General features: G+C 36.5%; 1 protein-coding gene across 3 annotated transcripts; it reads right to left on the bottom strand.

The window, feature by feature from the left end:
- Window positions 1-572: 572 nt before the first annotated feature.
- LOC127791048 (vacuolar-processing enzyme-like) lies at window positions 573-23,921 on the bottom strand. 3 transcript variants are annotated; one of them, XM_052320780.1, is made up of 12 exons: window positions 23,754-23,921; window positions 21,786-21,820; window positions 12,770-12,821; window positions 3,601-3,882; window positions 3,351-3,515; window positions 3,102-3,258; window positions 2,762-2,847; window positions 2,480-2,679; window positions 2,226-2,280; window positions 1,864-2,073; window positions 1,484-1,690; window positions 573-833 (listed from the first exon to the last, which is right to left on the bottom strand). In XM_052320780.1, the coding sequence occupies exons 4-12, from the start codon at window positions 3,805-3,807 to the stop codon at window positions 681-683; spliced, it is 1,440 nt and encodes a 479-aa protein (XP_052176740.1). In that variant the 5' UTR covers window positions 3,808-3,882; window positions 12,770-12,821; window positions 21,786-21,820; window positions 23,754-23,921; the 3' UTR covers window positions 573-680. The 3 variants fall into 3 exon arrangements, with proteins under 3 accessions (XP_052176740.1, XP_052176743.1, XP_052176741.1); XM_052320783.1 differs by having other exon boundaries at window positions 2,232-2,280; window positions 23,754-23,920; XM_052320781.1 differs by lacking the exon at window positions 23,754-23,921 and adding an exon at window positions 22,340-22,679.
- Window positions 23,922-24,796: the final 875 nt, after the last annotated feature.

Below are 24,796 nucleotides of genomic sequence, written 5' to 3'. Positions count from 1 at the left end.
AAATATAAGAATTTAAGATTTAAGATTATATTTCAATATAATATCTCTTGTTGCTCCTTTTGCTTTAAGTAGAATAATTCTACATTGCCCTGACGCCCTTACAAACGATCTTATCGAATGGGGTCAAAATGACCCAATTGCCCTCGCCCACCTTCGTCTCTCTCATCTTCTCCCTTCTCTCATGACTGTTTTGCAGAGCCCTCACCTCCCTCCTCTCTGTCGTCTCCTCACGACCATCGCACCTTGCATTGTTGCCTCGCCAACTGTCATTGAGGTGAGGGCTCTGCGCGTAGATCCGCCATGGGAGGGAGAAAGGAGAGAGGCGAGGGTTAGGCTGTGCAGTGGAGGGTGTTTTAGTCTTTTAGATCCTATTCTGTAAGCCTCTCTGTGAGGTTATCTGACGCTATAGTAGAACTCCTTTAAGTATTAGGTAAACGTGATCTTAGAATTTTTTTGTTTTAAAGAATTTTTAAAATTCTCCTGCAAAAGTGTTCATCAGTTTTGAAACACAAACACACGCTCACGCAGACCATACATAGTAATAGCATAAAAACTTATCCAAGCACAAGCAGCATCTTCAAACTGGAAAATAATCATAAAGGCATTAGGATACATAATTCAAGTTTCATTTTTGCAGTGTCTACAGTTGCATGCAAATATATATATATATATAGTTGATTTTATGGGATGTTCATCGTCTTCGTACACGCTTCAGCCGATGCCTTAGCCATCTGTTCCACCTTAATTCCAGCATTGCACATGTTGGCAATGGCACGCGCGTAACTCATTCCATACCTCGACATAGCTCCACAATATTTCTCGTAAGTCCTCATCTGCAGGAGATTAGGGTGGTTGTAGATAAATAAATTTCTCACAATAAACAAAAATAATACAACTAACCACTTAAGCAAGAATAATACAAACAACTTAAATACACAAATAATAATAATAATAATAATAATAATAATAATAATAATTAGAAAAACGCAAAAATAATATAACAGCAACAAATAAATAAAATTATAGCAAGAAAACAGTAATTCTATAAGAGGTGTATATATAATGAATGACAATTCAGTAAATAATCAAACTTTTTTGAATATTTTAATAATTAATATTATTTTGGTTCTAGATACGAATTTTAGTTATGAGAACAATTATAATAAAATTTTCATAACCATAGCCACCAGTTTCTCCAATTTTCTTAATCATAATTATAACTGAGTTTGTAATCAGTTCTTTAAATTTTTTACTGTATCTATTATATACAAATATAAATTTTTTTTTTTAGGATTAACCTAACCAGGTCTATCCGTAGTCGGCTACATAAATTCTGTAAGACTCTTGTAACTCATATCATGTCTTGTAAGTGAACAAAATGAAATTTAAGTTCGGTATTTATAGTGTGCTACTGCAATAATCCCTTGTCTTTCTTTAAGTGGTAAGATCAAAACATTAGCATGAATTTACGGAGTAAACTTACTAGTGTCTTGAAGCAACTCCAATCGTCCACCATAGGCTGCCCTGCAGGTCTAGCATTCTTTAGCATCGGCAGAGCATTTTCAGATCCAAACAAAAGCTTTGCAATGAACATCATAATCTGATCTATGCGCATCCTCTGATTTATCTCATTATGGAATTGCTGCTGAGCCTCAAGTTTCTTTTGAGAACCTTCAGGGGCTTTATGGAGCTGGATAAAAAAATGTATTCATTAAAATTGAAGAGTAATAGTAAAAAGGACTTGAGTCTGATCATTCTTGTGGGATAACAAATAAGTAAACAAAGTTTTATACAACAACGGATATTTAGATTAGGGAAATACCAAAATAATACCAAGTAACAAACAAATGAAGTGAAAGAAACCTTGTGCCAAAAGTGAAGGAGCACTGTGTCATGTTGGCTAACTGCTTTTGGAATTGGTTTCAAGGAATCATCTCTGACCATCGTATAGCTATTACTTTTAGGATTTGTACCCATGTAAGAGTACAGGCACTGCTTGGTAAGGCTCAACTTTCCATACTTCATGACATGGGAGCCATAATCTCCACCCTTATTTTCTGTCCTTTTCCTAACCTGTGAAAGCATTTACAAATTACAATAATTTTTGACAGATGGAGGTCATTCAATTGTTAAGAGGGTAAGCATAGAGCAAATTCAAAATATATTAAAAAAAAAAAAAAAAACTCAACTTATATAAATGTTCAACAAAATGAGAATTTTAATATTTTTACCACTTCGTATTGCTGCTCCAGAGTTTCTTCACGCAAGTTATGCGTTTCACTGCCAAAGAAACAAATACAGAATAATAACCAGAAAGTAAAGGGGATTACTCAAGGCTTTGCTTCAAAACATCATTAGGTTCTTCTACTCAAAAATGAAACTTTAACATAGACGGTTCCATAATCCAAAAGAAAGAACAGTTTTCTTCGCACACAATTACTAAGTTAATCCTATGATATCTAAATTCAAGTTACCATACCTGTCTTCCATCCAAGAAACACTGTATAAGTCACCTAGACAAGTATCATATTCTGGGTCAACATAAGGAGACTCATCAGGACAGTAAGTTCCATAACTATCCTCGGTTGCATTGGCTGCTGTGGTGGCAAATATGTTCAATCCTTCAGGAAGAAGGCCCTCAAAAATACTCCCAGATTCACAGGATTCAAGGTAGAATATCTAAATTTTTTATGAAAAACAAGAACTCATTACCAAGTCATCAAGCTGTCTCCACTCATTATTTAACTGTAGAACAACTTACCATGCTCTTAAAGGTTTTGGCATCATGCTTTTTCTTCAAAACGTCAATGAGATCATTAGCATAAATGTATTCATCAGAAGCCATTCCTGATACATTACAGCACAATAGCAGCCAGATCTTTAGCTTTCCTATGAATCGATTCTAATTTGTTTTATAGAAGTTACAGGCATCAAATATTACAATTTCATTTCAACTTGGAGTATGTCTGGAGATTTTTAGGAAGAACACTTTTCATTATCATTCATGCAAATTGAGAATTCAGTTAAAAAACTTGTCTTGTGTGTGAAATTTGAGACCATAATAATTAATTCAACTTCAAAATAATTATTTAGCTACTAACCCAGCACCCCAGGACCGCCATGATCAGTATAAAATATGAAAACATGATCCTCTGGACCACTATCTAAAACCTTGCCACTTCCTCCCGTAAGAGCAGTTTTATTTGCAAGTATTACAGCAAAAAGGTTATTGACATTTGCATCACGTCCTGTGTAATCCTACAAGAAGAAAGATTTGCTCATAAAGAACATAGCGTCTTAATTATATATTAAAGGAGTTGAGCCTCAAGATTGAAAGAGAAGATAAAGACCTTGGGAACTCCTTTATAAACATCTTCACCTTGAGGTTTGTTGATGATGATACCAGGCCTAGGGTTATTTTTATTAAATGCAATATCATCATACATGAACACAATGATATTTTCATCTTTAAGTCCACCTTTCCTCAGTATTTGGTAGGCATGGCATACATCAGCCTAGCAGAAATCCACAGTTGTCATTATAAATCTATAATTAGTTTAGACAAGTTTAATAACTGTATAGAAAGGGAGTAAATGTCACCTGGTGCCTATAATTTTCATATCCTCTTGAGCCTGCAATCAAGACTGCCCATCTAGTTCCTTTGGTATTATTTGTGTTGCCACCATCCCCATCATAAACATGGTGATATTCTGATTCCTCTGATGATAGCTTGGCAAGCTGCTGGCTCTCAAGAGAAAAGCTTAACAGCTCGAGGATGAGCATTGCACCAATAATGTAACTATTCATTTTGATTTTATCAGAGAATGTAACAGTCACAGATCACCAAGGAACTTTTGAACTATATCATTAATGCCTCCAAACCTGTAAGTGCAGTTCCCTTATGAGGATTTGGAAAATAAACAGCAGAGTAATAACATTCATCTAAACATTATCCTTTTCATTTGAAAACAAGAAAAAACATAAGAAGCCAACAAAAAAATGTAAGTTGAAACTACTCCTCCCAAAGACATGTCAGTTCTAGGTATTGAAATTGGATAGAATGATACCAAGCCCAAAATCCAGAAATTATGTTATGTAGATATTGATTAATTTGGAGAATAATGAATTTCTCTACATTCCTTTGATCAAGAAGTACAATTATATAGAAGCAGGAACTTCCAAATACAGCTTAGGAAACTATACAACTTAGGAAACTACTAAATATAGCTTAAGAAACTAGTAAATACATCTTAGGAGATTACTAAATACACCTTAGGAAACTATACAGCTTTGGAGACTGCCAAAAAAGAATCATTAATTCCATAGGATCAGAAAATCAGGGTTCATGAATTAGGAAACAGCTCAGAAAGCCAAGATTCTACACTCCCCCTCAAGCTGGGTTATATACATAACCCAACTTGGACTTCAAATTTTCAAATGTATTTCACGGGAGAGCCTTTTTAAGGATGTCAGCAATCTGAAAAATAATTAAGAGTATAGATCAGTTTGACAATTCCTCCTTCCACCTTTTCTTTTATGAAATGTCGATCCAATTCTATGTGCTTGGTTCGGTCATGATGAACTAGATTCTTAGCAATGCTTATGGTGGCCTTGTTGTCACAGAGTAGTCTCATAGAGGTGTTGGATTGAACCTTCAATTCCCCAAGTAACCTCATAAGCTATATACCTTCACAAATTCCATGGAACACAGCACGAAACTTTGCTTCTGCACTACTTCTAGCGACCACTGTTTGTTTTTTACTCCTCCATGTAATGAGATTTCCCCAAATATAGGAACAATACCCTGTGGTTAATCGTCTATCTGTTGTAAACCCAACCCAATTTGCATCAATGCACACTTATACATCTCTATTTGCAGTTTTCTTGAAGTAAAGGCCCTCTCCTGGGTTCTTTTTTTGTTGGTTCCCGTGAATATATGGAAAGAGAATGGGCGTAAGCTGTGCTTGCTAATATGTTTGTATTTAGGAGTTTCTAAATTAGAAGTTCCCAAAGCTATTTTGGGATACTTGCCTAAATCAGGATTAGGAAACTTCCTTAACTGCTATACATATATCTTTCCTTTCTTGTGTGATATATGTTGCCTATGTTGTATCTTTTATTCCTCTTTAAGAGGACTAAACGTGTACAGATTAAGTTATGAATGAAATCATCCCTTTCAGTATTTTACATTTTAGATACTAGAGGATGTGATGGATAGCTTTAAGGTGAAGTTTTGTAGGATTATTCATATTTCTGCTAACCATACCAACTGCAAATCCGATATCAAGTCAAGTGTAGGAAAGGTAGATGAATTTCCCCACAAACCGTTAGTATCTTCCTTTGTCTATGAGTGAGTCTCCTTCGGTTTCACCCAATTTGTTTGCTGAGTCCATTGGAGTATCTGTCAGTTTACACCCAGTCATTCCTGTCTCTTTTAGGAAGTCCAAGATATACTTCCGTTGAGAAACATAAATTCCCTTTCTTGAGTGAGCTATTTCCATCCCAAGAAAGTACTTGAGGAATTCCAAATCCTTTACTTCAAACTCGTTGGCTAGGAGCTTCTTTGCATTACTAATTTCTTCACTCTAATCTATTGTGGTGATGATATCATCCACATACACAATGATGATAGCCCTCTTCTCCTCTTTCAAAAATTTCACAAATAAGGTATGATCAAATTGACATTGCAGAAATTCATACCTTTTTAAAACTTTGGTGAGACGATCGAACCATGCTCTAGGAGATTGTTTGAGTTCATATAGAGATTTTTTAAGCTTGCAAACTTCCCCACTGCTACCTTGATTTTCAAATCCTGGAAGGATTTCTATATAAACATCCTCTTCCAAGTCACCATTCAAGAAAGCATTCTTGACGTCAAGTTGGTGAAGAGGCCAATCCAAGTTTGTTGCCAAAGTCAGTAGGACTCGTACTGAATTCAATTTCGCTACAAGTGCAAATATCTCCTCATAGTCTATGCCATAGGGTTGGGTGAATTGTTTCGCAACTAGGCGGGCTTTGAACCTATTTAAGCTTCCATCTGCATTGTATTTTATCGTAAAAATCCACTTGCACCCAATTGGATGTTTTCCTTTGGGATCAATGATTACCCAAGTTTCATTCTTTTCAAGTGCTGTAATTTCATCTAACACTGCTGACTTCCACTTAGGTTCCTTGAGGGCGTCATGAATATTTTTCAAAATCTACACATTGTCAAGTTCAGCAACAAATGCACAAAAGTTTGGTGACAATTTTTCATAGGAGACAAATTTAGCAATTGGATATTGGGTACAAGAACTTATTCCTTTCCTTAGGGCAATAGGAATGTCTATATCAACAAGAGCCTCATATAGTTTGACTCAAGTTCACAAGTTTTAGGTTTAAGAGAGGCCTTACCTGTGTTAATTTCGTCTTCCTCAGGATTTGAATCTGATTCTTGGTCATTGTTCAGAGGTGTGCAGTCCTCTACTTCCTTTTCAGTTTTCTAGCGCCTCGAGTACACAAGTAACTCCTTAGGATCAACTAGCTGATTTTGAGAAACTGTAGTAGTTGGTTGAAAGGCCAAAAAATGATATTCTTCGTGAGTATGATTCTCCCCCTGAATATCATTTTTGGTGTAGAAGGTCTAGTTTTCGAAAAAAGTGACATCCATGGAGCTGTAAAATTTCTTAGTAGCTAGTGAATAGCATCGATATCCCTTTTGATTTGGTGAGTAGCCAAGGAAAACACATTTAAGAGATTTGGGATCAAGCTTGCTTCGGTGTGGCTGACTGATGTGAACAAATGCAGTACAACCAAAGACTTTCAGGGGAATGGAGAATAATATTCTATTTAGTGGGTAAATTTCATGAAAGGTCTGAAATGGAGTCTTAAAATTCAGAATTTGGGAAGGCATTATGTTTACAAGATAGGTGGCAGTAAGGATAGCTTCACCCCAAAAATGTTTAGGGACATTGCATGCTAACATAAGAGATAGAGTAACTTCCAAGAGGTGTTTGTTTTTCCTTTCGCCAACTCCATTTTGTTGTGGAGTGTCAACACAAGAGGTTTGGATAATACCATGTTTGGATAAATAGGCACTGAGGGTAGAATGAAAATATTCTCCTCCATTATTAGTTTTGAGGACTTGGATTTTTGCTTGAAGTTGAGTAATAATCATGTTGTGAAAGAATTCAAAGATTTTCCCAACTTCTAATTTTTCTTTCATTAGGAACACCCATGAGTCTAGTACAGTCATTAATGAATGTGATAAACCATTTAGAACCAGTGATATTGTGAATTCTAGAAGGTCCCCAAATATCACTATGTATCATGGAAAAAGGGCGAGAAGACTTGTAAAGAAGGGTAGAATATGAGTCCCAAGTGTGCTTGGAAAGTTAACAAATCTCAAGTTTCTGCTTTCTCATTAAATAAAGAGGGAAACAATTTTTTGAGATATATAAAGTTTGGATGTCCTAATCGATAGTTCCACAACATTACTAGACTATCAATATTAATGCTAGAGTTCAAGGTCATACATGGTCTTTTTGATGGTTGGGGCTTGTTGGCATCTTCAACTAGAAGAAGGTAGAGTCCTACACGCAGCCTAGCACTGCCAATCATCTTCTTTGAGCCTGATTCCCGAAATTCACACAGGTTGGAAGAGAATTTAGTGATGCAATTTCTCTATTTTGTAAATTTGCTCATTGAAAGCAGGTTACAATTGAGGTTAGGGACATAAAGAACATATTCAAGGTTAATCTTTTCAGAAATCATAACAAAACGTGTGCCCTTTACTTGAGAGAGAGATCTATCAGCTATATGAATAGTGTAGTTACCATGACAAGCATTATAATTGCTAAACAAAGACAGATCTCCTATCATATGGTTTGTTGCCCCAGAGTCAACTATCCAAGATTTTGGATTTTCCCATTGGATACTTAGTGCATGCAAGTAGTTACCTTTTAAGGCGAGTGAACCAGTTCCCATGGGGGTAGAAGTGCTCTGAAGGGTTTGTTATAGCATCTTTGGAGGACTTCAAGTTGTTCTTTGCTAAATGCATTAGTCTCTGAAGTATTTTGAGACTCAACCATGTTTCCACGACCCTCTCTTTCTCAGCCTGGCTTCCAATTTGCTGGTTTGCCATGTATCTTCTTGCATGTGTCCTTTGTGTGATAGATTTTCCGACAGTGCTCGCATACTAGTTTATTCCTTTATTGCTTGTCATGATTAGATTGAGCTCCTTGAATTGCCAGTGCAAAGTTTTCAGCAAGAGAGAAAGAATGTTGTGTGCCTAGCATTACTTTCTTTTGGCTTTCTTCTAGGGGAACTTCTTAGAAGGCTTCCCGGACATTGGGAAAGGGCTTGATACTTAGGATTATTCCTCTCGCATTGTTTAGATCCTTGTTGAGCCCAAGAAGGAACTGGTAGACCTAGTCTTTTTCAACAATTTTCTTGTATTGTTGACCATCTTCCAAGCACTTCCAAACCTTCTCTTCAAGGATATCCAACTACTGCCATTGTCGAGTTAAGGCATTGAAATAGTTTGTCACAGACAGCTCTCTTTGCCCTAGCTCATGCAATACACTTTTTATTCCAAAGATCTTCGAGGTGTTGTCAACATTGGAATAAGTCTCCTTAACTGCATCCCATATTTCCTTTGTTGTTTTGTAACACATAAAATTCTCACCTATTTCATTTGTCATGGAATTTATCAGTCATGACATGACCATACTATTTTCTGCCTTCCAGATCTTGAAGGTAGGATTAATTTCTTGAGGTTGTACAGCAAGTTCGGTGAGGTAATCCTCCTTGCCTCTCCCACAAATGAACAGCATGACAGATTGAGACCATTGGATGAAATTCTAGTTGTTCAACTTGTGTCCAGTAATCTAAAGAATAAGGCCTTCAGGAAGACTGGGAACTAGTGCTGCTACTCCTCTAAATCCAAATGATACTTCAAATACTGAGTTCTCACCTCCACTAGCCACTAACTTGTTCAGACAAGATCAATGCTTCAAATTAAACTACTCTAATACCATGAAGAATTTGGAGAATAATGAATTTCTCTACATTCCTTTGATCGAGAAGTTCAATTATATAGAAGTAGGAACTTCCTAATACAGCTTAGGAAATTACTAAATACAGGAGATTGCAAAAAAAGAATCATTAATTCCATAGAATCAGAAAATCAGGGTTCTTGAATTAGGAAACAGATTAGAAAACCGGAATTCTATAGATATAATATGTCGGAAGAAAAATTTTGACTACAACCACAAGTCATTGGGCTAGCTCAAATAGATGTCAAACTTGTACTAGACTACTTTAATGGCATCCAAGTGTTTAAAGACTGATATTGAACAAAGAAATTGTACGCACTAAGCAAGCATTCATAAGAATAGTAGTGATGCATAAAGATTTGTTCTAATAGTCATGTTCTCTGGAAACAATCTTAAATCTAAGTTGCCACATAGAATTTCAAAGTCCCTTACTTGTTACTAATATGTTCATATACCTCTTGAACATAAAAAGATTTTCCAATGACAATGGAAGCCCTTATGAGAAATCAAACACTGAAGAAAAGATTGGAGAAGACAAAACAACAAACGATACTAAATAAGGTTCCTCACACTTGTAACCTATACACGTGGTAATTAATAAGCAAAGGAAAACTTGAATTTCTATGGCACTCTTTCAATTTTGTCTCCGTACAACATCATTAATGTACCCAAACCAATTTTAATATAATCCACATTATGACAGACAATTTGAAACCTAGACTTTGAAATGTGGACTGGTTTCACCAAATCAGGGACATAGAGATGAGTTTACAAACTTCAAAGTTCTAGCCACGACCTTTTTTTTAAGAATTATTTTTACTAATGCATCACTGGCCATGGTATATCATCTATGTGATGGGACATAACCATATCAATTTTTCTTCATTCACCAATCTCATGAAATATTTTTTTTAGGAGTTAGAACTTTGTCTCGTCATTCCCTAGCTAGAAGGTTGCATCAGAAAGTGCGTCTAGCATAAAATTTCATCACATTGTTCTTTTGCATAGATCTTGTATTGTTAGTGTGACTTTTATAAGTCAATTGACATTATGAATGTCATGCCACTGACCCTAACTTGGTTAGGATAAGGTGTAGTTGATGATAGTCCCTGGCGAAGGTATATACAAGCATATGAAGTGAAAGGATCATCTTTTTTAATGTTGAGAAGCTTGTTCGTGCTAGTAGAATTGTATTTCAACAGAATTAACACTGATTAATGTTGGAAATGTTGAATATTATTAAACATCAATTTTCTAGACAAGAGTGTTAATCGTATTGAAAATGCTTCGAGTTACAGTAATCAACTAATTGATTGATACTCACACTGATAATAATGATACTTTAATCCCCATGGATACTTGTATCATAAGCTTATCTTAATGCCCATAATTGAATCCGAATTGTAGAAACGTGAAATTCCATCAAAGAGATGGATTAATGGGGGAAATGTTAGAAAAATTAGGATTTTGACCATCCATGAAATAAACTCAATTCTGCAAGGGTTTGGTTATCTATATAACAACAACATATCCAGCCTTTATCCCACTATGTGGGGTCGGCTACATGAATTCTAGACTTCCATGTATTTCTGTCTTTTGTCTTATCTTCAGTGAGATCCATACACTTCATATCAAACTTTAATGTCTCTCCCAAAGTCTTTTTGGATCTGCATTTACCTCTTTTTTTGACTAATTGTTCCATTTCATCAACTCTCCTCACATGAGCGTCTCTTGGTCTCCTTTTCACATGAACAAACCATCTTAATCTAGTCTCTCTCATCTTCTCCTCTATTGGAACTACTCCTACCTTATTACGAATAATTTCATTTCTAATTTTATCTTTTCTTGTATGGCCGCACATCCATCTTAACATCCTCATCTCCGCTACGCTTGTCTTTTGCTTATGCTGGTATTTGACTGCCCAACATTCTGAGCCGTACAACAAAACTGGTCTTATAGCTGTCCTATAGAATTTTTCCTTTCAATTTTAATGGGATTTTACCATCACATAACACCCCCGATGCATTTCTCCATTTTAGCCAACCTGCCTTAATTCTATGTGTGACATCCTCGTGAATTTCTCTATCTTTTTGAATCACTGATCCCAAATATCGAAAATGATCTTTTCTTTGTAAGTTTTGGTCTTCCAATTTTATTATAACATCCTCCACTCTTGCATTCTTACTAAATTTACATTTCATATATTCTGTTTTCTTTCTGCTTAATTTAAATCCCTTAGATTTTAAATTGTTTCTCCATAACTCAAGCTTAGTGTTCACTCCTTTTGTTTCATCCACCAACACTATGTCGTCTGCAAATAGCATACACCATGGCACCTCTGTCTGAATATCTTTAGCAACCACTTCTTATTATGTTACTCGAGAGTGGTATAAGAAATTATGTAAGTCAAGATTAGTATATACCTCACTGCTCAGAACTATGCAAAAACAAAAGAGGAAGGCACAATCCAGATATGTCATAGAGGGTAAATTCAAATTCTAATTTCCTAGAAGGAAGAAACACTAAAAAGTAGTAAATTCAGCATTAGATTTCTTCTCCAAATGAAGAAGAGCACGCAAAAAATGTGATAGCTTTTCTTCATTTAAAAGCTTCAGCAAACAGAAAAAAAGGTTTCAAAAAGAAGCCATTTCAAAACTTATCCTCAATACCACCTCAGATAATGCTATAATGTTCTTATACTTTGTTTTTCTGCAATGATCTTGGCAAAACCTAACACTTCTCTATGAGATTCCTCAGGTTAAAATAACTAACTGAAATAATATAGCAGAAGGATTAGAAATGATACAGCAATCAAGAAAGAAAATCTTAGCAAGTCTTTTTGTGATAAACCCAAATTAACTTCTCATTACATATATAAACAAACGTTATTTACATGGCACAACATATCTTCATCCTATACTTGTCACTACACATGCCTACCACATACTTTAACTGATCCACATATTGTCTGCGTGCCACAGCTCTCTATTATTTATTCTTATCAATAACAACCACCCAATTAAGCAAAGATTCCATTCATCTCAATAAATTCTGAAGTTGACAGCCTGATGATATTTAAAGACATTAAAGTCATTACAACTGTTCCCTCCATTCCTATCCAATTCTAAAGTTCTTAGTCAGGGAATTTTGTATAAAACATTTATCAAAACTGCCCCCCACCCCCACCCAACAAACTCTAAAGTTCTTGCATAGTCAGGCAAGTTTGTGTTGAACATTTACCAAATCAATCCCTCTCCCCAACCAACGCAACCCCCAATCCCCGGAAAAAATCTAGAGTTCTTAGGCAAGTTTGTGTCAAACATTTAGTAAAACTGCCCCCTCCCCCAACAAATTATAAGATTTTTACTTAGTCAGGCATGTTTGCGTCAAACATTTACCAAAACTATTCCCCCTCTCCCCAACCCACCCACAAAAAGAAGAGAGATCATAAATGTAATAAGAGAGTTTTTTTTTTTTTTTTCATTTTCTGTAAGACAGCCAGAACAGGGAAACAGATACTGAAAGAACAGGCAAGAAAAAGGAGGAAGAACATAAAGAGGCTTTCCAGTGACAACAAGATAGTGAAATCCCAACCATGATTGCAATGAAACAGTTACCAGGGACCTTCAGAGCGTATAAAAGGAATCAATCCTTGATAAACTGAACAGAAGAACTAGCATGAACTCGATCTTTCAATTCTTATGGTTTAGTCACACACTGTAAGGTGAACTTACCCCTTGTTTGTGGAGAAACTGCTACCTGATTCTTTAACTCTACGTATCTTTCCTGAAATGTAAGTATAAAGATAATCAGAGAAGACAGGTGGTCTGGATTTAATTGCACAAGAAAGATAAGGACCAAAACTATAGACAATTATGCCATTTGTTAGGTTCAGAAACTTTTGAAACGGTTTTAATAGCAAAAACACCTGTTACAAGAAGCTGCTTTTCAACAAATTACAAGGTGCCAATAAAAGAACAAAAGAGCATATGACTAAATGGAGAGGTTTCAGACTATAAAATGCAAGTTAGGTATAAGAAATCTAATGATGCATGAATAACAATAAATATTCTATTTAAAAACACTAAATCTTGAAATTTTCATTCCTCTTATAACACCAACATTTGTATGCACTCCAGATAGAAGAAGAATCAACTAAATTGTGCCATCTTTTACAAAGTTGCAACAGTTGTAAAGGAGATAAAAGCTTCCACATTTTGACACCATACATGCAGTCCGTACAAGCAAGGTCAAATGGTTACTGTCATAAGGTAATCACCTAATCTTCTCCTCTTGTAATGGTACTCCAGTTAGAAGATAACTGAGATTCTTTATTTGGAGCCACCATTGATAACTACTCTGATATGCATTAAACATGAACAGTCTGTTCTATTTTCTTCAACCTTAAGCAATTGCGGTGGTAGCATCTAGTACTGCATATCATGTTTTTATAATCATGCCTCAAGGTGTAGAGACAGCTCCCCTGTCTACCCTGTATTCCTATTACAGATCCCGCACACCTCTATCAAAATATAGACAGTTACTTTCTTCACTTGAAGCGCCCCCCCCCCCCCCCCCCCCCAAACTCACTTAAGATTCCTCAACTTGTGCCAAAAGAAAGAAAAATCAGAATCAATAAGTCTGTTAAATAAGATAAGTAAAGGGGTATTAGTGTATTTATTTTTAAATATATGTATGTATATATATATATGCTTGTACTGTACATTTGTGGAAGAATACATATAGTTTATTTTATTCACATAACATGATATCAGAGCCATTTTATTCACATAACGTGAACTATACATTTTATCGACGCATAAATTCAACTGAAATAAAGCAAGCATTAAAAAAGATGAAAAATAATAAGACGGTGGGACAGGATAATATACCAATAGAAGCATGAAAATGCATGGGAGAAGAGGGCATCTCTTGGCTAACGAAATTATTTAACGCGATCCTTAAATCAAAAAAGATGCCAAATGAATGGAGGAAGAGTACTTTGGTCCCTATCTATAAGAACAAATGAGATATTCAAAACTGTGAAAATTACAGAGGAATTAAGTTAATGAGCCATACCATAAAACTCTGGGAGAGAGTAATAGAGAAGAGGCTCAGAAAAGAAACAAAGGTCTCGGAAAATCAGTTTGGTTTCATGCCTGGTAGGTCAACAATGGAAGCTATATGCTTAATGAGGCGCCTAATGGAAAGGTATCGGGATCATCAGAAGGACCTACATATGGTGTTTATAGATCTAGAAAAGGCCTATGATAGGGTCCCTATAGAAGTATTATTATGGAGGGTTTCAGAGAAGAAAAGAGTCCGAATAGCCTATATACAAGCCCTTAAGGACATGTATCACGGTGCAGAAACAAGGGTCAGAACATGCGAAGGGGATACTGAACCGTTTAAAATTACAATAGGATTGCATCAAGATTCTGCACGAAATCCATACTTATTTGCTTTAGTAATGGATGAACTCACTAAAGATATTCAGACAGAGGTGCCATGGTGTATGCTATTTGCAGACGACATAGTGTTGGTGGATGAAACAAAAGAAGGAGTGAACACTAAGCTTGAGTTATGGAGAAACAATTTAGAATCTAAGGGATTTAAATTAAGCAGAAAGAAAACATAATGTATGGAATGTAAATTTAGTAAGAATGCAAGAGTGGAGGATGTTATAATAAAATTGGAAGACCAAATCTTACAAAGAAAAGACCACTTTTGATATTTAGGATCAGTGATTCAAAAAGATGGAGAAATTCACGAGGATGTCACACATAGAATTAAGGCAGGTTGGCTAAAATGGAGAAATGTATCGGGGGTGTTATGTGATGGTAAAATTCCATTAAAACTGAAAGGAAAATTCTATAAGACAGCTATAAGACCAGTCTTGTTGTACGGCTCAGAATGTTGGACAGTTAAATACCAGCATGAGCAAAAGACGAGCGTAGCGAAGATGAGAATGTTCAGATGGATGTGCGACCATACAAGAAAAGATAAAATTAGAAATGAAGTTATTCGTAATAAAGTAGGAGTAGTGCCAATAGAGGAGAAGATGAAAGAGACTAGACTAAGATGGTTTGGTCATGTGAAAAGGAGACCAAGAGACGCTCATGTGAGGAGAGTTGATGAAATGGAACAATTGGTCAAAAAAAGAGGTAGAGGCAGACCTAAGAAGACTTTGGGAGAGACATTAAAGCTTGATATGAAGTGTATGGATCTCAATGAAGATATGACAAAAGACAGAAATACATGAAAGTCTAGAATTCATGTAGCCGACCTCACATAGTGGGATAAAGGCTGGATATGTTGTTGTTGTTGTTTTTTATTGTAACATGGTATTAGAGCCCTCCAAACCCTATCCTAACCCTAGCCGCCGTCAACCGACGTCATCACCGCCGGTCGCTTCACCTGCCGTCGCCATCACTGCTGATCACTTCGTCTGCTACTGGTTTCACCTATCACGTGGTTGTTTCCTTGATATCACGGCTCTCCTTCTCTAGATCCGACCATCTTCTTCCGGTCGCACCCAAATCTCGCCCTCGTCATGCCTGTCTAGATCCGACCATCTTCTTCCAGCAGCCCCCAGATCTCGCCCTCACTGTCGCCGCCCCTGTCCAGACCCGACCATCTCTCTGTCGTCGTCATCGCGCCTATCCAGATTCTTCCATCCTCAGGCGACCCCAACTTTGGCCGTCAGTCTTCAAATCTGGTGACTCTCAGCTTCAGCTTTTGTGTGCCCAAATCTGCCTAGATCTACCGTTGCTCTAAATCTGTTCTTCCTTCTCTTCAGTCGTGCAATCCAACCTGCTCCAGATCTGTTGTTCTTTCGACATCATGTCTTCATCTCCAGCTCACTCTTCATCCACAAGCCGCTCCACCATGTCCACACCTGTAACCATTCCCCATTTTTCGGGCACACCAGTTATTACCACGAAGAAGTTGAGTGGACAAAATTATTCTACTTGGTCATCTGCAGTTAAAATTTGGTTTCTTGGTCATGGCCTTGAGGATCATTTGTCAAAGACTATTTCAACTGTTCCTGAGAACGATCAACCTCTTTGGAAAAAGGTGGATGCTCAGTTATTGAGTTTATTGTGGCAGACCATTGAGCCGACCTTGATGCCAATATTTTGACCTCTTCGGGAGTGTAGCACCCTATGGACTCGGGCTCGTGAGCTATATACTAGTGACATCACCCGTATTTATGATGTGATTGGTGCTTTGTTCAATTTACGGCAAGCTAATTTGGATATAACCACATATTTGGGTAAGCTTTAAGCTTTTATTATCGACTTTAACGAGTCGATGCCCTTTGATACCGATATCAAGAAACAACAGCAACAACGTGATCAAATGTTTACTATCCTCAGTTTTCATGGAATTCAATCGAAGCTTGACTCAGCTAAGACACAAATTCTCGACACTGTTTCTCTCCCTCCTTTGACAGAGGTATTTGCCAGGCTACTTAGATCATCTTCTATTACTACTGATCATGGCATGTCCATACCTGGAGATCACTCCGCCCTTGTTACAACCCCAACTGATCGTGGTCGTCCTCAACCCAAGTATTTCTATTGTAATTGTAACATCCCGTATCGAGTGATAGGAAGGACTAGAACAACTTACCCTGATAGGCTTACGCGAACTTCCCAGGGGGTCACCCATCCTTGAGCTTTCCCAGCTCAAGCACGCTTAACCCCGGAGTTCTTTGCCTACATTCAGCCCAAAAAAGTATCAAGCTGGCGTTGTTTCTTTCCTTACTTATCCTCAATATATACTACCCTTCTCTAAGCTCTTGGGGTATTAATTCTCCCCCACTTGAGCACATGACGTCCTCGTCATGCGACCTTACAACCGGTCTTAGATCTCTCCCCTTTGCATGGCCGATGTGGGATTCGCCTAAGGTGCCTACACGCACCCCCCTTAAGGACTCAACGTCCTCGCTGAGGTTTGCCCCACGACTGCGCTCAGAGGGTCGACTCTGATACCACCTGTAACACCTCGCATCGAGCAATAGGAAGGACCAGAACAACTTACCCTGATGGGCCTACGCAAACTTCTCAGGGGGTCACCCATCCTTGAGCTTCTCCAGCTCAAGCACGCTTAACCTCAGAGTTCTTTGCCTACATTCAACCCAAAAGGTATCCAGCTGGTGTTGTTTCCTTCTTTACTTATCGTCGATATATACTACCATTCTCTGTGCTCTTGGGGTATTATAGTAATCATCTTGGTCACACTAGAGAGACTTGCTATCGCCTACATGGTCGTCTACCTCACGCAGCCAGTATTGCTAACATGGTTGTGGGCGCTTCAAAGGGTCAGGCATCTATCACACCCAGTGATTTCTCACCAGTGATTATCTCCAAGGGGGAGTATACTCAATTTCTTCAGTTCCGAGCAGCACAACAAGCTACTTCACTTGTCACATCCCTTACTGACACTGGTAACCCTACTACCTGCTTTATTAAGTCTTCATCTTCTCTTGGCCCATGGATCTTCAACTCCGGTGCCACCAATCACATGTCTGGTAATCGTTCTCTCCTATCTCATGTTCAAACTTTGCAGTCTCTACCTCTTGTTACATTGGCTGATGGCTCTCAAGCCTCAGTCATGGGTCTTGGCACCGCATCACCTGTTCCTACTTTACCACTATCATTTGTTTTACATTTACCACAATGTACCTTTAATTTGCTCTCTGTCAGTCAACTGACTCGTAGTCTTAATTGCTCTATAACCTTTTTGTTTGATTTTGTTCTTGTGCAAGATTGGAGGACCAGACAGACAATTGGCACAGGGCTTGAGTCTCACGATCTCTACTATCTGTCTCTCCCTGCTTCTTCAGTGGCGTGCACGACGACAACTTCCCCACTACAAGTCCATTGTTAGCTGGGGCACCCATCTCTTCCAAATCTCAAGAAGATGGTTCCCAATCTCTCTAGTATTTCTTTCTTAGAGTGTGAGTCTTGTCAACTTGGGAAACATAGTCGTAGTTCTTTCTCAAGTAGAGTCAATAAACGTGCTAGTTCTCCTTTTTCAGTAGTCCATTCAGATGTATGGGGTCCCAGTCATGTTAGTTCAAAAGATGGTTTTCGTTATTTTGTAACATTTATTGATGATTTCTCTCGAACTACATGGCTATATTTAATGAAAACGCGTTCGGAGTTATTTTCAGTCTTCACTACATTTTGTGCTAAAATTAGAACACAGTTTAATTTGCCTATCTATGTTCTTCGTAGTGATAATGCTCTTGAATATTTGTCTCTCCCCTTTAGATCTTATATGGCATCCAATGGGATTCTTCACCAATCTTCGTGTCCTGGAACCCCACAACAAAATAGGGTAGCTGAACGCAAGAATCGTCATTTAATTGAGATAGCCCGCACACTTTTTCTTCATATGCATGTTCCTCTTCAATACTAGAGTGATGTCATCTTAACTACATGTTACTTAATTAACCACATGCCATCTTTTGTCCTTAAGGACCAGATTCCTCATTCCATTCTTTTTCCTCTGGTTAACTTATATTCACTTCCTCCTCGTATCTTTGGGAGTACGTGCTTTGTTCACCATCTTGCCCCAGGTGGTGATAAGTTATTCATTCGTTCCGTCAAATGTGTTTTTCTGGATTATTCTTGCCTTCAAAAGGGGTGTCGTTGCTACTCTCCTCAATTAACTTGATATTTTGTTTCAGTGGATGTTACCTTCTTTGAGTCATCTCCTTATTTCCCTTCTTCATCTGAGGTCTCTGAGTCTGTGTCTACTGGGTTACCTTTGTTTGTCCCTTTTTTTTTTACCTTACATCATCTCCATCTCCAACGTCTTCACCGTCTCCACCATCCTTTGCCTCTCGCCTTGATCTCCCCGATCTTCATGTCTATCAACAGCGTCCACAACTTGTGACCCAACCAGCACCGACAGTAGTCACTAGTCTGAGAGAGCCATCTCCTGACTCATCCCCTATGCCGATTCATTCTTCCTCCTCTAGTCCGTCGCCTTCAACTTTTGATCTTAACTTACCTATTGCTCTTCGTAAAGGTACTCGCCATCCCATTTCCCATTTTGTTAGTTATGATTCTTTGTCCCCTGGATATTCTGCTTTTCTTTCTTCTTTATCTTCTGTTTCTCCTCCTAAATCTGTTCCCAAAACTCTTTCCCATCCAAGGTGGCGGGCTGCTATGGTCGAAGAAATGCCTGCCCTACATTCCACCGGGACTTGGGACTTGGTACCTCTTCCCAAGGGTAAGTCTACTATTGGTTGTAACTAGGTTTACATTGTTAAAGTTGGCCCTGATGGCTAGATTGATCGTCTTAAGGCTCGTCTTGTTGCCAAAGGATACACTTAGGTTTTTTGTCTTGATTATGCCGATACATTTTCTCCTATTGCTAAGATCTCCTTTGTTCACCTTTTCTTGTCCCTTGTTGCTATGTTTCACTGGCCTCTTCATCAACTGGGCATCAAAAATGTCTTTCTCCGTGGTGATTTACAGAAAGAGGTGTTATATGGAGCAACTTCCTAGCTTTGTTGCTCAAGGGGAGTCTAGGCTGGTGTGTTGCCTTCGAAAATCTTTATACGGTTTAAAACAATCTTCTCGAACTTAGTTTAGTCGATTTAGTTCAGTTGTTCTTTAGTTTGGGTTAACTCAGAATGAAGCTGATCATTCTGTTTTTTATCGTTCCCAGTCTAGCCGTCACATTGTTCTAGTGGTATATGTTGATGATACAGTACTTACAGGGGATGATGATGTTGGTATCACTAAATTGAAGGCACATCTTCACCAACAATTTCAGACTAAGGATCTAGGTTCTTTAAGATATTTTTTAGGTATTAAGCTAGCTCGGTCAAAGCAAGGCATCTATATTTCTCAAAAGAAGTATGCCTTGGATATGCTAGAAGAGACAGGATTGCTTGGATGTAAGCCTACAGATACCCCTATGGATCCAAATATCAGGCTGTTATCGAGACAGGGGGAGCCTCTTTCTGATCCTAGATGCTACCGTAGACTAGTTGGGAAACTTAATTAGCTCACAATCACTCGTCTTGATATTTCATTTACTGTGAGTGTGGTAAGTTAGTTCTTGGATTCACCTTGTGACAATCACTGGGATGTAGTGATCCATATTCTTTGGTATATTAAGGCTACCATTGATCGAGGTGTATTGTATCTGAACAAATTCAGTCCCTAGAGTAGGGAACCCAGAATTCAAGTCGAGTTTTAATCAATGAACTCGATGGATTGATTCAATAAATAGGAATCCTACTTATACAAGTTTCTATGTTATCTAATCCTAGAATTTAGGAGCTAATATACAACAGAATTTTAGAATACAATAAGATAAGAAAACTTCTATCTACTCCTATTATTTTTCCTAGATTTTAGGAACTTATCCATCTGTATTTTTATCTCCTTCCCTGATCTGCTGGAGGCTTATCTGCTGCATCGGCTTCTTATATGCTTTCTGTGACTTCCTCATAAACTAGGACTCTCCAACAGTATCAAAATCATGGGCACAGTCAGATTGTGGGATATACAGATGTTGATTGGGTAGGATCACATAGTGACAAGACATCCACATATGAATACTGTGTATTTCTGGGTGGAAACCTAGTCTCTTGAAAAAGTAAGAAACAAACTGTTGTTGCCAGATCCAATGCAGAGGCTGAATACAGGTCAATGGTCGTAACAATATGTGAGCTAGTGTGGTTGAAACAATTAATTGAAGAGTTAGGAGTTACGCAGGTTAAGTCTATGCAATTGGTTTGTGACAAGCAGGTTGCAATGCATATTGCTTCTAATCTTATGCTTCAAAAGAGAACCAAGTATATTGAAATTGATTGTCATTTTGTTAGAGAAAATGTGCTTTTGGGGGATATAATTACAACATATATGGGTTCCAATGATTAACTGTCTTATTTACTCACCAAGTCACTTAAAAGGTCTTATGTGAATTATATTTGTACCAACCTGGGCATGCTCAATATATATACTCCAGCTTGAAAGGAAGTGTTAAATAAGATAAGTAAGAGGGTATTAGTGTATTTATTTTTAAATGCATATATATATATATGTTTGTACTATACACTTCGTGAGAAGATACATACAATTTATTTTATTCACGTAACAAAGTCCATGCGGCAAAAGATCTAACAAGAATTTCTAAAATCTTCAAGGGCAAGTCATTACTCTATCACTCAGTCCAAGAAAAAGGTACCCCTAATCCCAAAAAATTTAGGACAGAGAAAGCTCTCCTTCTTCCAGCAATAATATCTTAAGTTTGTACCAGTAAGGTGATTATTGTTTTAAGATGATCAGATGAATCTATATTTTTCAAAAAATACCACTTCACTTCAAACATTACAAATATTCCTTTTTAACCTGTCTTGACTATATTACCCTCTAAGCACTGCCCTTAACATGAATACACACTTCTTTAGTCTTCAACCTTAGGCAATTCTAGTGTTCGTGACTTAATGCTACATCAAATTTTCAGAACCATGCCTTAAGGGGGTAGAGAGAGCTCGGCTTTCCATCTTTTATCCTTCTAATTAACTTTCTCGTTCAAATGGGGCTTTTATCAACATTTCAAGATGCAGTTTCTTCACTTGAAAATGACCCTACTGCACTTATGGTTTACCTGCTTTGTGTTCTTTACCCTGTACCAGAAAAGTGTATGTGTGGGCGTGCTTGTGTGATATTTTCCTGTATGAACTAGTATTCTCAAATGCATTTCAAGAAATCTTACAAAGGCTTCTTCCACTGCATTGCGAGATCCTGGCCCTGGCAATCAGATAGACCAATATTAAATATGGATAGAAAGCAGAAATAATAATTTGACTATAAATCAAGCAAACAATAAAAATAGACTCTCACTAGTTAAAACTGAATTATATTTTATTTATAGTGATTAACTTGCAGGAAACAAATCCAACCGAAGTATCTCCATCTAGAAATTAGCAGATTAGTGTGCTCTTTTAATGGGCCAAACAAAAATTAGCAGTCATAACTGCTCTAGAACCCAAAAAAAAAAAAGCATCAGATAAAGAGGAACAAGTTAAGCACTCAAAAAAGCATCAGTGAAGAAATTCCCTCATGGTGCAATTCAATTGACAAAATAAGTAGCCTAAGAATGATATTTGCTATTACTTGATGAAAGAAAATACGAGAAAGTAAAACTTCGGGAGAACAGAAACATCCTAAAACGCAAGATCCGATAGAGAAACAATGGCTGTAAAGATAGAATTGATACAATTGGCATTTCTTGAAAGAATTCTAATGCTAGTTCGCAGCATCACTAACCGTTCACAGTAGAATCCATCGAGAAATGGTTCGCAATCCTAATCCCTTCCAAACGCCCGAAAGGATCAATTGCCATTAATGTCAACGTTGTAACAACCATTGAGAGGAGCAATAAAAATGAGAATCTCTTGGAAACTGAACACGAAATCATCCTCTTTCAGCGTTTTGTGTTCGCGCTTCTTTTTTCAAAATGTCTCCTGAGAGAGTGAAACGAAGCAGCTGCGAACTTCTAAACGTTGAATCTCCTCGCCTAAAGTTTACTTTATTTGTACTAGGACCCTAAAGATTCGGAAAATAGCCATAATCCCCTATCGTTAGCCCCGTTTTCTCTTATGATTCTATTGTTGCATTGTTTGTGTGTTTTTTTTCTTTTTTCTTTTTTCTTTCTTTTTGGTTCGTGTTATTTATATATTAAAAGCTACACTTTAAATTATACAAGCGTGCATAAATGAAAATATTTTTATCATTTTAATTACATTGTATAACTCAAAATGTAGGTCAAAGAGTATAAATAATATTTTTTTATTATAACATGAAAATAATGTTAAAAAAATATTATTAAGGGTGTATTTGATAATATTTAGTTATAAAAGAAAATATTTTTTAACTTGTATGAAAAATAAAAATTATTCCCTTAGAATCAATTTTTCATAGAAAATATACCAAAACATGCTTTAAATGATTATATCATGAAATTGAATTTCATAAAAAATATATTGTGTCAAATAACAAAAATAAAATTTAATTTATCAAACGTGACATTTTTTATAGAATTTTCATGTTATCAAACACACTCTAAGTATAGTGTTTTAACTTTAAATGATTCGGTTGCTAGTTTGAGACCCACGCTTGATTCTACCCATTTGTTTTTTTTTTTGTTTTTTTTTTAATAAAATGTCAAAATTCATTAAATTGCTAAGTACCCCGCAGCCCAAAGGGGGCAAATAGCAATTATCCCATTGCCTCTCAAAAATTTCATCAATGTCATACCAAATCTATTCATCTTTTCTTTTTATATCAACAGTTCACTTTTTAGGCTTAACATTAAAAAATAAAAGAAATTATGTCTTAATTTATTTATTTTATCTAAATATACCCAATTAAACATATGATAAGCTATAATATTGTAATTTATCTATTTTATAATATAAGTAAATATCCTATTATTTTAGTATTGTGAAGTCATCATGTTAATGAATTGATTTTTCAAGATTTTATTTGTATATTTTATTTTGAAAACAAAAATTATTTAAACTTACATGATTTAATTTGATGATATATCTAATATAAAATTAATTTAAAATTATTTACGCTATGGATATTTGTCAAAAATTAATTTGATGCGAAGAGTTTGAATATCAAAAGGTACTTAATAGTAATAGCATATATAAATGAAAAGAAAGAAAAGGCTTACTTCGCTGGCTCAGTGCAGGACTTGGCTCCGTTGTTTAATGGCTTCAATTCAAGACCATGCGCCGGCGATAGCAGCGTCGTCGTCTCCGGCGACCAACAACGACCCAACTGGTGCTTTCAGCTTAATTGGCCATAATATTATTATATGCCGATGGACCGCATGCCTTCATATTATATACATATATATATATCCAAAATGATTGCATGTTCAAAGTGCACTGAGCATGCGATCGTATTCCAATTCCATTACTGAAAGTGCCCCCACTTTGATTGCTCCAACTTGATGACTTGATGTTATCATACGCCAAGCAGTTGCCAATTGCCAGCAAGTCATCAACCATTCTCTATTTTGTTTTTTTTCTTTTTGGGTAATTGATTTCTATTTTCATTTGAGGGCTCCACCTTGAAGTTACATTCAAATTTGTACAATCATATCATTTTAGGATAATATTATTGATATTTCTTGAGTTATACCTTACTACATAATGTATTATAAATGACAAAAATACCCCTCACGTCTTACCATCTTGGATGGGAGTTATTTTAAACATTTTAACTATATTATATAATCTAAAATGTACGTCATCATATATCAATAACATATTTTCTCATTTTATATGTATTCAAAGCAATAGTTGCCATCCCAACCCCATCTTCTAATTTTCTCCTTTATTTTGTATCAATTTTTTATTTAGCCTCCGTTGTTTAGAATTAATAAAAAAAAATAAGTATTTAGTTGGTGTTTTATAACTATCTTTTCAACTAAATGACAATTGTATTTAATATTAAACATAAATAATAAAAATTTTAATTAATTCTAAATTAATAAAAAATGAGTTGACGTTAATTTAATAAAATTGAAATGACTATTCTGAGTTTAAATTTTAATATGACTAAGAACCTTCGCGAAAGAGGATTGTTCTCTCTGACAGGATTGTAAAGGATGACGATTGATTTTGATCTGCTTGGTTAAGAATATTTGTGGTATTAGATAAAAGATATTTAGTGATCTTTTAATACTATAATTAATTTTTAAAATTTATT

The sequence above is a fragment of the Diospyros lotus genome, chromosome 14, assembly GCF_014633365.1.
Source record: "Diospyros lotus cultivar Yz01 chromosome 14, ASM1463336v1, whole genome shotgun sequence".
NCBI classification, from domain to species: Eukaryota; Viridiplantae; Streptophyta; class Magnoliopsida; order Ericales; family Ebenaceae; genus Diospyros; species Diospyros lotus.
This window is presented reverse-complemented; position numbering and strand designations above follow the sequence as displayed.

What these genes read in the sequence shown, in the direction of transcription:
- LOC127791048 (XM_052320780.1), bottom strand. Translation starts at nt 3,807, where the DNA reads ATGAATAGTTACATTATTGGTGCAATGCTCATCCTCGAGCTGTTAAGC. An exon ending in TGGCGGTCCTGGGGTGCTGG is followed by an intron (nt 2,848 to 3,101) that starts GTTAGTAGCTAA and finishes GTAATGTATCAG; the next exon opens with GAATGGCTTCTGATGAATAC. An exon ending in CCAAAACCTTTAAGAGCATG is followed by an intron (nt 2,680 to 2,761) that starts GTAAGTTGTTCT and finishes TAAAAAATTTAG; the next exon opens with ATATTCTACCTTGAATCCTG.